This window comes from Danaus plexippus, chromosome 27 (genome assembly GCF_018135715.1).
Source record: "Danaus plexippus chromosome 27, MEX_DaPlex, whole genome shotgun sequence".
Taxonomy (NCBI): Eukaryota; Metazoa; Arthropoda; class Insecta; order Lepidoptera; family Nymphalidae; genus Danaus; species Danaus plexippus.
The window spans coordinates 2,548,551-2,565,561 of NC_083555.1; the positions used below are offsets into that span (position 1 = coordinate 2,548,551).

Here is a 17,011-nt window from a genome sequence, read left to right on the forward strand (position 1 = left end):
CCCATCATAAAGCCATTAGGGCTTACACACTAAAAACATCTCAAATGAGGGTAAAAAGGGAATTACATTGATGGATAAAGATCTAAAAACAGTTGTTTCTGAAATGACATTTAAAGATATACATATTTATTATATAATATTATAGCACTGCAATAAATATTTATCTAAGTATAACATGACTTTGTTTTTCAACTTTACCTTCTAATTGTATGGAAAATAAATCGTATTAATGAAGTCTATGTGTAAATTAAGTATATAAGATTAATAACTGCGATTTTGAAATAAATACGCGGAGTTGTTGTATAAAATGCAACAACGTGACAATATGTTGTTTCAACTATTGGTAACCTAATGTCTGAAGGGGAAAAGGTAATAATAAAATCGAAAAATTTTGCATCTCAAATATTTATTTTCGGAACAAAATAAAAAATATATTCGCATGCAGGAAACTGAAAACGCTATAATACAAATATTATCAAATACATTTGATAAAAAAAAATTCTCTACATGTTCAGGTAAAACACACGAGGATATAAAAAAAATTGCATAGAGATGAATTTGATTTCGATATCTATAATTATCACAGTTCTCTATCTAAAATACAGATGACTTTTCTAAATTATCTATATCTTTAAACATTTGTTATTCAATATCGAAGATCAGTCTGATTATTTAGTCTAATGTTCTTTACTAGAGCGGATTAGGTACTTTACAAAGTTAATATAATGGCATGGCACATAAAAATGTATTTGGGTAATATATATACATGAACATATGTTTTTATCTATAGCCTTCACTTTGAGCAATACGAATTTTTCATTCAAAAAAAAAAGACGAATAATAAAAAACAAATGAGCTTTATATGTAATACATTTATCATGCAAAAAATTTATAAATACAACAAAAGCCATTTATTTTGTGAATCTTGCTCATGCGTTCATATTTACAACTACACTACTATTTACATGTCAGTCGTAATTATTATTTAGGAACATATATTACACTGTGAATTGCAAAATAGTTTTTAAACACTTCACATAAGTCTCATTTCACACTGTCGTTACACGTGCGTCGCGTGGGTAATCTCGTTGCCTTTACCTAAAAGAAAAAGATTGTCATAAATATTAATAATGAGAATATTATTAAAATATTTATTACGTTATGTCATTACCTTATTATCTATGGATTTTTTTTTAAGTGCACACATAAAAAAAAATACAATGCATATTTGAAAATCATCTATGGGTAAGAGCGTACAAATAAGCAATACCAAAGCCAAAAAAAAACTAATTTTAAAATGCATTAGACTTGCAACGGGTACATTGAATTTCTTTATGTTTTATTGTCTGCAATATGTTGAGTTAAAACCTTTGTGATGGACTTCTGAGAACGGCGGACCACGTGTACTCCTTGAAGTCAATAAGCTGACAAACAGACTCCCAAATAAATTTTTACAACAAAATATATTATATGTACAAGATATTTCATTGATTCACCCCAAAGATTGTTATTTTAATAAATTATGAGAATTCCTTTTTTATTAAAGCCAAATTTTATTTTAAACTTATCAGGTACGTCTATGGCCTTTCTCAATCACATTTTTGGTAACGCTGTCGTCACGCATTTACTAGCTCACTCCCCAAGCCAAGCGTGAATAAAGAAACTTAACTTAAAAAATGTTGGTGTCTAAAGTCAATAGACAATTAGGCTTGTCCTTTGGTTTTGATGCACCAAAGAATTTAGGAATATGACTTCATGTGCTACAATATGTTATAGAAACGTTATGGAAATAAATGAAGCCTGGACTCAACAAATAACAAATTCAAAACTAGCTATATCTTAAGATCCAAACGCCAACTTACTCCTCCGTCTCACAATAACCAAGGTCGATATTCTATACGGTAACGGATTATCTGCTTAAAAAGGTAGAAAGCAAAATAAAACAATATTAGTACTATCCAAGATAGTCAACAGAATAACAAACAAGAAGATAGATTAAAGAGGTAATGCATTAAAAATAATAATGTCAGTCAGAAATTCATGCAAGATATATTAAAAGTTATTAAATCCAAAAGATTAAGATAATGCAAACCCTACACCGTGCCTAGATTTTAAATATACGTACTAGGTACCTGGCTGGTTACGTGAGTAAGGCGGTGGGGCGGGAGTGGCCGCCGGCCTCGCCGTGTGCACTGTTTGGTAACCTAACAGGTAAGTATGAATTATATACAGGTGACTTACCTTAAATTACAATATGAGAAGTAAATTTAAATCACAAACTTGATTTCTTTTAAATTCCAATATTCTTATAAAAAATTATAAAGCGCTTTAATAATTTTTTTTATTTACAAAATTTAATAAGAATTTTTTAAAAATATATTTATGTGATTAAGTTTTAAATAATTATGTATTGAAATTTGGAGAACTAATGCAACATAAATAAGTTTCTTTTTACTTACCCACAGAACTATTTCTAAGGTAAGGATTGCCGTATGTAGCGGCGTAGCGCACATCAACGCTAGGATTATTTTTCGGACCAGTTTGTGCGTAAACTGGTACTTGAGGACCTGAAAATTATTTGATTACTACATATTTTATTATTTTTTTTTTGTATTTTTTTAATGGAAATTAATTAATTAAGTTTTCACATAAAAGATTCGTATTTAATAATGTTAAAACTGAGCAAGAAGTTAAAATGAAGCTAAAATTATTCGGATTACTACGCGTATTTTATTATTTTTTAAAACTACATACTCCCGACCTTCTTTTTACTTTGCAGCAACTGTGATCACGGTATCAACGGTATCAAAATAATAAAATAAAATACGCGTAGTAATTCGAATAAAATTAGTTTCATTTAAATGAATACTCGAGAAAGTCTTAGATCTCACTTAGCAAGGAGTGTTTTATGAGAAATTTTTCAACATACAAATTATTACATGTATAGTAAAATCCACAGATATCTTTAAAATTACCTTCCCCGCCGACAGGTAAACCCAAGTTATTAATGGCATCAGTTTCGTCGTGTTTCGTTCGTTGTAGCGAATTATTTTGGGAACCATTGCCAGCTGACAATGGTAGAGTTGAAGATGTGTCTATACTCCGGGTTAGTGACCCTTGAAGCGATCTGTATAGAATATTTAATATAGTTTTTATGAATATTAAAAAATCTTACTTATTTAATCATGAATAGAATAAAATAATTATAGATTAAAATGTAATTAAATATAATTTGCTTGTTCAATATATTTGATTATAAATAACTAAATAATAAACACGTGTCATATATGTATATAATGAGTACCTTGAAGAAGGAACTTCTAAGGTTGGTGACTGTACCCTCAAATGTGCAGGCGGAGGATAACCTTGAGGGTAGTCGTAAACATACGCGTTCGGATTCTAGATAAAAAAAAAGTTGTTTTAGATTTATTTTATTATAATAATTATATGTTGCTCATACAAATATAGGAAAAACATTGTTTTATATAAAAGTACATAACAATTATTTAATTTAGGTAAATACTTGCATGTGTAATTACCAAACTTATTCTAAAACTTTTAATTATGGTATAAGTTATTTCACATTATTTTAAGTAAATATCCAGAAAGCAAGTAGTCTTTTTTGAATGCGAAAAATCAGGTAAGTTTTTAGTTACCTGTAATAAACTTACCTTAAAGTAGGGGTCATTATATGCTGGGTCAGAATAGTCATTGCTGTATCTGAACTGTAACATACTATCAGAGTGTATGTTTGGTAAGACCGGACCCGCGAGTGGTAAACCTGCTTGAGGCTTTGCGTCGGATCTATCTGAACTAGTGTATTCCTGTTTGGAGTTAATTTTAAAGGTAAGTCAATTTTATTATTTCTCATACATTTTACATTAATTGTGATGTTCGCATTAATTTATATTGTTATCGAAACTTCAATTAATATTTTGAAAAAGAAACCGTTGAGCGAATCTTAAAATTTTACTTTATTAATGAAACACTATAAAAAAATCACGGAATTATTTAAAATTCATTAGTTAAAATATTTTATTGAGGATTTGTCTGTGGATCAAATGCTTTATCGGTATATTCTTGTATTATACAATATTTATATCTGAAAATTAGGAACATAATACTTTAGTCATCTTTAATTGAACTTAGATGCATATAAATCTTTTTGAAACTAAACCAACTTTTGTCTATGGTTCGAACCGAGTAAACGGCGGATTGATCTTTTTGAAAATTGGAAAAGTAGGCATGTGTTTTCTATTGGCCAGAAGCCTCGGAATCGCGTATATTTTCCAAAATTTAATTATTCCGATGTCAATTGTTTCGGACACTATTGACAAACATACAAACATTTGAATGTATTCGCAGGCATAAATATAGTCATCACTAATGCATATTATTTACCCAGCAATAGTGATATCAATTAAATTGAACACAATTTCCATTTAGTCAACACAAGATCAACGCTTTTAGCGTTACATGTGGCAACATTTCCTTAATGTGATAACATGTAATGGCATTTAACTGAATGGAACTCTATTCTGTGAAAGTATTTATAACTTTTGACCGCAGCTTTGCGTACTATAATTAAGTACAGTGAAACTCAATAAAACAAAAAATTAAATTTGATTAATTAGTTTAAACTGATATATAAATAGTCTATGTAAATAAAATTATATATTTTTTTTTCGTTTATCGTCTATGCGTTCGGAAACCACAATCACTTTGTTATGCAAATTTAAAAACGTTTCTTGATGACATATGTATATATTTCATTTTTATATGCCTTTCTATAATCGCTTTCCAAAACTCCTTATAATTATTAATAAAAAAAAAATCGATCGAACTTTTAAGACCATTACAAATAATGCTCACCAAATCATAGCTGCCATCGCTCTGAGGCAGCTGCAATTTGAGGTCGCTGATGTTTGAGCTCCTGTCACTTTCTTTATACATGTCGCTAGTAGTCACGGTAACGTCTGGCTTCTCGTTGATCCGACCGCCCTTCCTTCTACGTCGATGACAGAGAACAAGAAGTATGACGAAAGCAGAGAAAACTATTATACCAGACGTCGATCCTATGAGTATTATAACTAGCGGCAGGGTTTCTGTTGAGAAAAAATATTACCATATATAATTCAATTCTCTGTTTTTCAGGTTCACCAACAAGAAACCTTAAGTTCATGTTTTAAAATAAACTCATTTTTTCTTGTTGGAATCTGTGTCTTGGCAGTATATTTTTTTTAGTTTGCATTTAATACGAATATTTTTTTCGCCGAGATAATCTTTGCAATTCCTATGTACATGTATAAGTTTTAATGATAATATACTTACTTAAAGGCTTTAAGCTGATAGCAGCATTAGCGTTTCCGTATTCGTTAGTAACGCTACAGTTGTACACGCCATAATGTTTTGACTGGCTGGAACGTATCACTAAACTAGACTTAGTAATACCATCAGGTAACGTCTCCAGTAACGTCGCGTAATCCTTATAAAAGAACATTAATTAGAAAATTTAAAAATCAATTAATTAAGAATTTATATGCAGCTGAGGACTGATTGATGATAGGATATCAAAAAATACTGGGAAAAAATGATGGGGATCCAATTTTTGTGGATTAATTTTAAGATCACTCAATCCATTATCCGCTGAAAATGAATAGTTTATAAAAATAGACAAAATTAAAATATTTATAACAAATGAAAGCCATTTTTTTATTTTATGTTAAATCTATAAGCCTTAAATCGTTAATCCTGATAGAAAATTCCTTTTGTTAAACGATATTGCATTTTAAAAATATTACAAAGGATTCTAGGTAAATATAAAAAAAAAAATACTTCGAATAATATTTTTTTAAAGTATTGAAACGTAATTCAACTACGACAACATTTTTTTGTAAACTTAAAGAATATTTTAAATTATTATTATTATAACACAAAATATTACTTAGAATTCCTTAAAAGAAAAAACACTATTGTCTTTTATTCCCTAGTAAATATTCTTCAAAATTTCTTGACTCTGGTAATGGTAGTTTTTACTCCAAGCGCAATCAAATGTAACAGCTCCTTTAATATTGAAGCATTAAGCTTATTTTTTGTACTTCTATTCAAGTGGCGGTTCTACGAGAACTGGTTTTTCACTTGCATTATAGCCAATAAATACAAACAAGTAAATTACTTTAAAGGAACAAATTACATTTTATATAGTAAACCAATTAATTTAACTAGATCTTGCCCTTGACTTCATAAAACCTTATATAGAATAAGTATCAAACAAACAGATAGACTTGAAAAAAAGTAGTAGTTCCATAAATTTGTTTACAATTATTCTTACTGTAATTTACTTTATATAAGGGCCAAAATAATAAATACAGGTCAGTGACCTGTAACAAGTTCTATGAGCCCCATGGAACTCTGGGGGTTAAACAATATGTTCCAATTAATTTTATGATAAGGGGTTAGTCTGTGACGTCATGTTGTTTTATTGTAGGAGTGCCTTATATTGTCCTGTTCGTTTGTTATTAGAAGACCAGCTGAGAGTAAAAAGGCTTGTTGGGGGCACAGTCGATGACAATAAATTGACATTGATTATTAAACATATAGTAAATTTCACATCAAAAGGACACGAACATTAATTTAACAAATATACTTCAGATAAATAATATAAGCTAATATAAGTCTCCTTAAAACTTTGTAATAAGTGGTAGTAGCGTGCGTAAACGAATATGCATGTAAATCCTTTTGAAAATATGCATTTTTATTTTCGACATTGTATTCAAGAAATTGTTTCATGACCAAAATAATACCCGTACGATTTGTAACGTATTTTTTTGCACCCGAAGATCACCGAGTGAGTTCTAATTGACAAAGTTGTTGGTAGTAACGATTAGCATACAACTAAATTATTCTTACCGGGTCAAGAATGGCGCTAATTTCCCTTCCTTCGAAATACCATCTAATGTCGTCGGGTTTCGGGACACAAAGGGAGGAACATTCCACTCGCACGGTTTCCCCTTCGATACCTGACTGTGTTCTGTTTGATAATATTTTTGGTGGACCTGAATGAAATAGTTCTGGTAAATATTACTTTACTATTATAATTTTAATATATTTTAGATCGAAAAGATAATTATATGATTAAATTTATATTGAATATAATAATTTACCAGAAAAAAAATTGTTAGTTTGATTTTAGAGTTTTGTCTGTTAAATATCGGCGACATAGGATTACGACGACAACAATTTCTTATACAATCTAATAACTTACAGATCAATTTTAATTAAAAAAAACTGTCAAAATCATCTGGGTTACAGTGAAAACGTCCACAAAAATTTATTAGATAATAATAAATTTAATAAAAAAAATCATCAGTAAAATATTACCTTTTATGAATATTATGGCCTCACTCTCAATATCTGGGTAACCATCAACCGTAGCCTTGCATATGTACCTTCCAGCTGTATTCTCATTGACCACGACACTAAATTTAGCAGCTTTTCCTTTGACCTGCTGGAATTATTGCACTTTCCCGTAAAACTGTCGCGTACCAGAGACTAAGCGTATTACGAGCGTATACTCACATAATATAAACATAGATATTTTATATAACTTACATTAAACGCACATGACTGATGTTCACTATCTGGTTAGACACTAAAATATTTATGTGATCGAGAGGAACTTATACTATTCTAGCTCTATATATTCAAACAACTGGTTTGTCAGTTTTCACGCAATTAAGAAAAAAACAATCACACTTCAACAAATCTATTTTTACATATTATATTAAAAGATATTAAATACGTGAAAATAAATAAATATCTTATTTCAAGAAGACATTCTTCAACATTTTGATCTTATTTTTGTCGCTAAGGAAAACACCATTGATAAGAGATCATAATACCTTCAATGCAACAAACCTCATACCGTCTATTGTCTATTAAATATAGGCTCAGGGTAATAGTGTCTAATAAATCTATATTTATTTAGCCTATTCTCAGAGTAATACTGTCTAGTAAATATATGCTCATTTCTTGATAAAGTAAACCTTTCCAACATGGTATTCACTTACCCCGATTTTTCCGGGCTCGTGGAACAGCCAGCGTATCTTCGGCTTTGGATGACCATCGACGTCGCAAATCAAAGTAACATTGGACCCGACTGTGGATTCAATATTCTGGGGTCGAGATCTGAACGATGGTGGATCTGTAGAATAGTAAATATTTTAAAGACGAAACTTCTCAGCATTCCATGGATTCACTGTGCGGGTACAGGGTCCTTGCGTTGCAAGGAGAGGAGCTTCAACAGTGCCTGGGATTTGCGACCCCGGTGTAAGTTTAAGGGGTCTCTATCTGGCGCGTGTTAAACGCTCACATCCACCGTCAAAGTTCCTCTCTCTACCTAACCAAATTTGAAACGACTCTACTAGGGCTGCCTTCGAAGTACGTTCTAAGAGTGAATTGATGTTAGTTCTGGACAGGCCCAAGTGTTTTAGTAGGTTGTAGAGAGATTTAGCTGTTATTCTTTTTGCTTAGACTTCTACCATATTCAAAGAAATAATCTAACGACTTGTGTATTTTTTACTGTAACTAAAAACTTATTGTATTAAAAATTTGTTTTATATTTTTCCACCGCTAAATTATCTAAGAATTAAAATATAAAAAAATATTTTAATTTTAGTTAGTTTCTTTGATAGAAAACCGATGGTGAATGAAAAAAGTTTAAGTATCATTTAAACCAAATATAAAAAAAAATAGTTTCAGGCCTTTTGATAATTTAGTAATGACTAAAGGAAAATATATAGGAAACCTTCCTTAATATCAATGTTTATATATATATGTATATATAAAAATACATCTTAAACTAAGGTAAAGCTCTTCAATACGTCATTTCATTTAGTTACTCAGTTAATTTATTTACAAAACGTCTTGTATGAGCTTTATGCATATTATCATAAGTGACTTACAAGTGACGTTCAAAGTAATAGTTGCTTCGCTCTTGCCGGCTGCGTTGCTAACTTCACATTTTACAACCGCATTATTATGCTTGCGGGACACGTTGAATATTACCTAAAACAAAATACATGATTCATCCCCATATAAATAAATTACTAGTAACTTCTACATTAGAATGCAATCGTCAGAAAAAAACGATTTCTATGAAGCGAGTGCTCTCATTTTCACGCCATTTGATGCGCAACATAATGTTTGTTTAAACAAGATTCATTGGACTATTTGCAAGCTACCCTCATTTAAACTCCCCCGTCTTCATTTTGCATTAATGCTGACGCATTCCTACATAGCTTGCTTCCATCTCATAAAGACTGTAGCACAGTGTATCGCTTATAATAGCATCAAATATAAAATATATCAAAAGCGCTCAGATTTTATAAAATAATAAAATTAATTAATCTACATCAGAGTCTCTACCATTTCCACTATAATTAAATTATAATTTATATATAGATAAAACATGGTTTACTTTAAGATAATATTAATAATTTCATTTCATTAATTATAAATAAATAATTATAAATCAGATTTCTATCATTATCTGATAGCTTCCAATACTCTAAGAGCCTAACAGATGCAGCCCGGTTAAATATGAATCGTTTCTATGAAGCTCGCGTCTTAAAGCGAGCTCTCAGACTATTAACAGAGATGTTTCACTGAATATTTGTTAGTAACAGAAATTATGAAGGATGTCGCGTTAGTATGCGAAACATTTTGCTGCACTAGTCGATACAGCTTGAAATAAAGGCATCTGGGATTTGAAATTTTCGCATATAAGGTATTTAATAACATGAAATTTTGACGTTCCATTCAAATTATCGCGAACTCGGTTGATAAAGTTTATAATGAGGAACAAGAACTCTATTAAAAGGTTAAATTTCCTGTATAATACGAGTTAGTTACGTTGTCAAGTTTCTCCGATGTCATTCATATGAAAGCACTTTGACGCATTTTGTGTTAAATTGCATACAATTCCCCGAGTGTGTTCTTACGTGGCTTGTATTAAATACATTTATATGTAATAAAATAATGTTTTCTATCTAATTACCCGTAGAGATAAATTTATTATTTGATCGACATAATATAAATACAATTTAAAACGCTTTATTTGTTCCTTCTAAAATTATTTCGTACTACTAATAATTCAGGTTAAGCCTAAAGCCTATACATGTGTGATATATACCATGAGTAAAATATATATACGAGATGTCGTCTGTCCGTCTGCCCGTGATCACGGTTGCTGAAAAGTAACCGAAACGTCGGGATTATGTAGTTTTAAAATAATAAAATCCTCGTAGTATATCCGAAATATATTAGTTTCATTTAAACGAATACTATATATTTACCTCAGTCTTTGTTCGCAATAACATAAAGAAAACATTTAACAGTACCGTAATTATACCATAAAGCGGTAAGTATACCACTGTTACCTTTTATATACAAGCTAAATATAAAAGATAAAATAAAAATGTACTCGGACCGAATGAAATCGACCACGCTAAGTATAATCCGAATAATCAAGAGAATAATACAAAAATATTCATTTTCAATAATTTAACAATTAAAAAGGAATAAGGTGAAACGAATTTATAATTCTTAAATAATATAAATATTTGTCAATTTTAGAATTTAGATTTTAAAATAATATAAGATATTTTTTCTGAAAATAACTTTTAAATTGAATATAAAATGCAAGGAAATATGTTAAAAGATACTTATATTTATAAATTATCTTTAATGCATTTTGTAAAATTTGTGACAGACAATAAACTGCACTCGATTGAGTGCATTTTATGAGTTTACTGATACGCTGACGCTAATTTCTAATTTTTTTGATGTAACCAAGCAGGATGTATACCACGTTTTTACTTTTTAAATTCACGCTATATAAAACAAGTGCATTATAATTTATTTCAAAGACCAATATATATAAATTTAATCTTAATAATAAACTTCTAGAAGCAAGTAGGTACAACCAACATATATTTTCATTAAAAATTTCCAGAGAATGTACTCGTATAATATATTAGCTCTGGGAAAATTATCTACGTCTTATAGTGATTCGTTTCAAGCTAAAGTACAGGTAAGTTTAAAATTGGAAAAGATTTTAAAAAAATTTGTAAGTTAAATCCGATCTTTTTGAATAATAAAGTGAAATGAACTTGATGAAACAAAATAATGAGATATTATTTTGTTAAGTACTTTGAGTTAAAAAATAATACAAAATAAATAAAAGACAAAACGTAAATAATTTCATATACACGTATATAAAAATTTATTACATTGAAATATATATAATTATTTAAAAAAACTAATAAACTTAAAAAGAATTTTGGGTATAATTAAGTAGGACTTACCAATTCCTCATTGTAATCTCCAACAAGGAGCTTGTTGTTTAAGTACCATCTATATATTTGGGGTGGCGGGTTAGCGTCTGCGGAACACCGAACCCGTACCTCACCACCTTCAGACACGACACCCGTAGACATCGTGATGTTGATCTTGGGAGCGTACTTTACCTGCAAATTTTAACCTATATAAATAAAATGTTACATTTTACGTTATGGTAGTATACGTTATGGTAGTATACGAGTATTTATGTAAATGGTACTAATATATATATATATATATAATATTCATTAAAATTTATATTATTCTAAAGTATTATATAATAAATTATATAGAAAAAATTGTTTAATCTGGAAGAAAATGGAACACATAAAACGTATAACGTATTAATCTTCAAAGGAACTAAAAGTTTATGCAAAGTGAAAGCTAATTAAGAAATAATCTCGTACTCTCAGACTCAAGAGATATTTTAAATGAAACTGCGGAAAGCAAGTTAATAATATTATATGAACGTCGGATCTCTGTACGTAAAAAGCCTAGACTGATTTCACTGCATTAATAACGTCCGTTTGAAAGTTGAATATAACTGAGACCAGTCTAGATTAAGCAATTATATCGAGTCTCAGAATCAATTAATTATTAATTGCGGGTTCAATGAGATTTTATTCAAATTATGAACCTTCCCATCACAGACTATATAGGTAAGTTTAAACTGAAGGATTACTTTATATTTTTTAATAATAAAAATCTATTTAAATTATGCTGCTAAGAGGAAACATTAGAGGTTGCTTATTTGTGATATTAAATAAGAACAACAACTAGGTGGCAAAATTATCCATTCCTCTGGTTTTGAAGTCTCTTAAAAATGCACTGCTACTTTTTTATTTTATCAAGTTGTATTTTTTCTTTTTTAAAAATAATAAGATAATGCGTAGTAATCCGAAAATATTAGTTTCATTTAAATGAATATTCGCGAATGTCTTAAATACATTAGTAGTTTTTTTTATATATTTAATTATAGAACGGATTTAACACAAAAAAAAAAATAATACAACGCTTACTTGCAAATACAATTAGTATGATTTATCAAATTTCACGTAAAATTATCTCATCTTATCAGCTTTAGACAGGCGAGTAGTGGCTTAATCGTGTTAAACTTTGCTCGGTCAATTAGTGAGCATAAATACATAATCACTTATAATAGTTCTTGAAACTTTCATGTTGTTCCCTTACCTTCAGCTTAAAAACTGTTTATTTGATGTATTTTTTATTTAAGAGACAAATAAATAAATCGTATAAAATGGTTTATTATACCCATAAATCAAATGGGTCATACACAATTAGCGAAAAAGCGAACGGGACGCCGTGGCATATAGCGTCCCGATTGCTTTATTCCTCAATTACATCTCTTACCTCACCCTCTCTTTCACTTCATAACTTTTTATTATTTTTGAATATGTCGATGATAAAACTATTTAAACTACATTTCAAGATAGTTATTTTGTTCACTGAGCTGGTACGTATTTTTATATATTACCTCTATCAATACTGTAGCCATCCTGTACGCCCGATCTGCTGTATTCTGGGCTTGACATGTGATATGCTGCTCATGGTGGGACGAACTTGGTATTAACCGCAGCACCGAGCTATTGGTATTGATAGATCATTATGACACGTTACATTAAAACATACTATTAACAAGTAAAAAAATGTTTTCATCTTAGGATTCGATTAATATTTATGTTATTGTATATCTATGGTTTTATTATTATGTAATAGTTTTTTTAATATAACTGACCGTATTGTTTTATTTTGGTGATAATAACAATCATAGCTTAATTTGAATCTGAAGGATTATCAAACTTGTACCACAGAGTCGTTCTAATATTGTCATGCTAATTTTTATATATAGATTTGCTTCTACGTATCCCTAAATAATAATCTATCTCTAATAATTTATAGATTTAAATTATTATTATTAAACTAACCTCGTTTTGTATCTTTGTCCGTCTGGTAATTCATCGATTCTGCTCCTGACATTGTCTTTAATCACCACTTGATTACCGTCGACCCAAGTTATCTGTGACATTAATTACGAATCAGTATTATAATAGATGATAAACAAGTTACCAACAAAATAGTTCTTTAATAATTATGATTTAGTAAACTCTCCTATACATAAACACATTATATATTTATGCATACATTTTAACGATCTTAGTTATAGTTGAAACAAGAATTATGGGATGTTTTTGGTAAATTGATACAAGAGATTTAACTTACTTCAGCAGCCGGCTTTCCCCCTTCAGACACACATTCAATGTCAACTGGTTCGCCTTCAGTGGCATCTATAAACGCACCCTGTAGTATTTTGGGCGGTTGAGGAGCTATCAGTACTGTCAAATGAGCGTATCTTGAACGTATCGGCGGTTCACCTAAGTCAAGAAATATAAGTTTTTAGTATAAAATAAATGCAGAATTACACTTTTATGATGTGATAAATGACAATGTTGCTATCATTTTATCATTTTAAGTTTACTTTGGACAATGTACGACGATACAAAGACATTAAAATTTTGTATTTTTTCCTTCAAATGTCCTAAATTTTAATTCAAATGAAGTATGAATTTTGCATCATTTTACACCTTATACAGTTACATATTAGTAACATTTGTGAAAAATACACTTGAAAATGAATCTTACTCCATCGTAATAAGTGCTTAATGATTAAAAACAAAATTTTATTACATATAAATAGCACGTTTTTATATCTTGAAAATATTTTTCGGTCTTAATATTAAATACAACAACTCACCGTTAAGTCCAGAGCTAACTTGACATTGATATAGACCATCGTCTTCCAACGAAACGTCTCGTATATCTAAAGAGTAATCTCCTAAAACAAAAATACAGTTATATAAAATGACATGTTTATATGCAAAAATAAATTTATGATAAATCTCTCATTTGAATAGTAAATGTCACGGGGAAGTCTGAATGCGTAACTAATTCAGTGACTTAAAACAATACACACATTCAAATTGCCCCAAAATTATTACCTATTCAATAATGGACGTAGGTTAAAAAAAACCACTTTGTATAAATTTAACACATTTTAGCAAAATCCACTTATAGTTTTTTTTTTCTCTCGTTTCTATATATTTTGTACTATTTACTTCAAAAACATATTTCGTTAAACACAAATAAAGAAACCAAAATAAGGTATATATAAAAATCACATTAATTTTATAAAAAAATAATAAAATTTCGTATGACAGTCATAAATTTAATAGATAACATCTTGATAATATTCCACGAGACGTTTTATTCTTATTAATAGTCTTTTAATATCTGATCTTTCATTAACTCTTAACCTTATAACCTCAAAAATCTGTATTTTTAATACGCTTTTTTCATAATAAACATTTTATGCAAATTAATATTAAAGATTTATTAACATAAAATTTAAATTAATGACCTTCCTGTCATATAGCTGTCTTAAAAGATCGATCGAAGGCATTCAAAAGAAAATATTATTTTGGATGAGGTGTGTTTTGCTCCACTTTACATAATAAACCTGAAAGTTAACCTTAGTTAGTTATATCTTCTATAAATTATAAAAAAATAATCAATTACTTATTTACTTATAAAATTACTTATTATTTACTCTTGATATGATAGAGCATTTGCGTTCGATCTTTCTTTAAATTTTTAATGGCATTAATTATATTGCATAATTTTTTGTAACAACTTTATATGAATAAAAACAAAGCCTTTGAAACGGCAATACCCTACAGGTTATTAAACGTCTGAGATAATAAACTATTTAGATGTATTTGACTATGACAAGGCTTATCAAAATATTTTTAATGTATCTTAAACTCCTCCGCATATCAATTCGTTCTCTTTTGACAAGTTCTAAGTCCTCTTTCTTTCTAGGTACTCTTTTGACAAGACTTTCGTCCAAAATATTGAAGAAGCTTTTTAAAAAAACTAGTTTATATAGCGTCATTCTCACTGGAATCGTGGAACATTTTGCCAACGTCAAAATTTTAATTGTTGGACGTATTATAATCTTGAGCATTATGTGGAGAAAAAACTAAGGAGTTTGTTGAATGGAGTAAAGATATTTAATTAAATTGAAGAACCATAAAGTTTAATAAAAAAAAATATCACCAATTGCTCTATAGGACGTATTTATATGATACAATATATAATTCAGACAACAAAAACAATCTTAGTGAAATGTAATTAAGAATGGGATAAAAGAAATAAAAACATTATCCTTATTTTAATATAACATCACTGTTGTAACATTAAAATTAAAATTTCAATACTAAATCCATACTACATAACTGAATTGTACTAACATTACGTAACCACCAAACTTAAGGTTTATAGGTTGAAACTACAAACACGTATTAAGAACACCGAAATCACGTAACTAATGAAAAGCGTAAAAAGGTCGACGAAAGATATTACACAGTACACAGAAAATAGTAACCTTAATTCAAAATACTTAAAATAAAACACATTCTCTTACACTATTCACGAATATAGCATCTGCCAACACAACAACTGAGGCTAGCACTAATTTAATTCTATACTAATGTCTTTTAGCTGACTCTTGATGTTTATTGACTGAATTTATTATATATATATATACTGATTTTTATTTCTACAATAATCTTTAAAAAATATAATAGCTATTAGTCTTATTATTAATAATTTCACATTACGTTACAAATTAGAGCAATGTTATTTACATTTTTTGACGTATAAATGTGTGAACGCGTTTGAAAGTTTCACGAACAGTTTTACTGTGAGCCATTCGATAAATGTTTCGGTATACTTTAATACATAGATGCGAAACATGGAAGTGACGGTTAACTTAATAATCTAATCTCATACTAAACACTGATATATTTTATTGAAAAACTAAGGTGCTCTTATAAAAACTACAGGGTGTTCAAAAGATATTTTGGTTAAAAATATATTTGATATATTAGTAAAATCATCATTATTGACTGAGCGAATGAAATAATTCAGTTATAGGTCTTATTAGCACATAAATAAAGTTCAAATTAAAAATATATATAACGATAGCATAATATTTTCAATGCGTTGTTCATATGAAGAGGAATATATAATTAGAATATACGCAGAGGTCACTGAACTAATTCGGATTTGAAAAATAAATTATTGTTTGACGCATTACCCACTGCTTTCAAGGTTAGATTTTGGTTCAAAGAAAACTGTTTTGAATATACGATGATTTATTAATGGTATGGAAATATATTTGTTCGTAATTCTCTAATAATCTTTAGATCTCTGTTACTATGTATTTTTTTAATTTGTACAAACGTTTCATCTAGTTTTTCATATTTTTTGACTTCTACACTCACTCACTCACTCGCCAAATAATACAAGAAATGATACTTATCGAGTCTATAAAGATTATAAAATTTAAAAAAAAATATTTTACGGCAGAGTTTTAGTCCCAAAAACCAGACAGAAAGAAAATTTTTGAAACAAAACTAAAATAACTATCTCTCTAATTCAACCAAAGCCTATTTTTAATGTCAATACCAAAATGGTTTTTACGTAACGTCAGTCAAAAAGTATCCATTAACTAGACCCCACTATCACTTAC

The 17,011-nt window shown here is 29.1% G+C and overlaps 1 protein-coding gene across 7 annotated transcripts in view; it reads right to left on the bottom strand.

Moving 5' to 3' along the window:
• Positions 1-389: 389 nt before the first annotated feature.
• The window catches only part of LOC116775675 (irregular chiasm C-roughest protein-like), a 37,103-nt gene continuing 20,481 nt past the window's right edge, over positions 390-17,011 (bottom strand). For 3 of the 7 annotated variants that reach the window (XM_061525111.1, XM_061525112.1, XM_032668618.2), the window contains exons 4-20: positions 14,174-14,254; positions 13,642-13,793; positions 13,347-13,438; positions 12,896-13,004; positions 11,367-11,528; positions 8,964-9,066; positions 8,070-8,203; positions 7,381-7,507; positions 6,910-7,055; positions 5,332-5,485; positions 4,873-5,105; positions 3,672-3,824; positions 3,305-3,399; positions 2,976-3,127; positions 2,460-2,567; positions 2,133-2,204; positions 390-1,098 (exon numbers count right to left, since the gene is read on the bottom strand). In XM_061525111.1, the coding sequence (XP_061381095.1) occupies positions 1,061-1,098; positions 2,133-2,204; positions 2,460-2,567; positions 2,976-3,127; positions 3,305-3,399; positions 3,672-3,824; positions 4,873-5,105; positions 5,332-5,485; positions 6,910-7,055; positions 7,381-7,507; positions 8,070-8,203; positions 8,964-9,066; positions 11,367-11,528; positions 12,896-13,004; positions 13,347-13,438; positions 13,642-13,793; positions 14,174-14,254 (2,111 nt within the window). In that variant the 3' untranslated portion in view covers positions 390-1,060. Of the gene's footprint in view, positions 1,099-2,125; positions 2,205-2,459; positions 2,568-2,975; positions 3,128-3,304; positions 3,400-3,671; positions 3,825-4,872; positions 5,106-5,331; positions 5,486-6,909; positions 7,056-7,380; positions 7,508-8,069; positions 8,204-8,963; positions 9,067-11,366; positions 11,529-12,895; positions 13,005-13,346; positions 13,439-13,641; positions 13,794-14,173; positions 14,255-17,011 lie in introns of all 7 variants that reach the window. The other 4 variants (XM_061525113.1, XM_061525114.1, XM_061525115.1 and 1 more) reach the window with 4 other exon arrangements.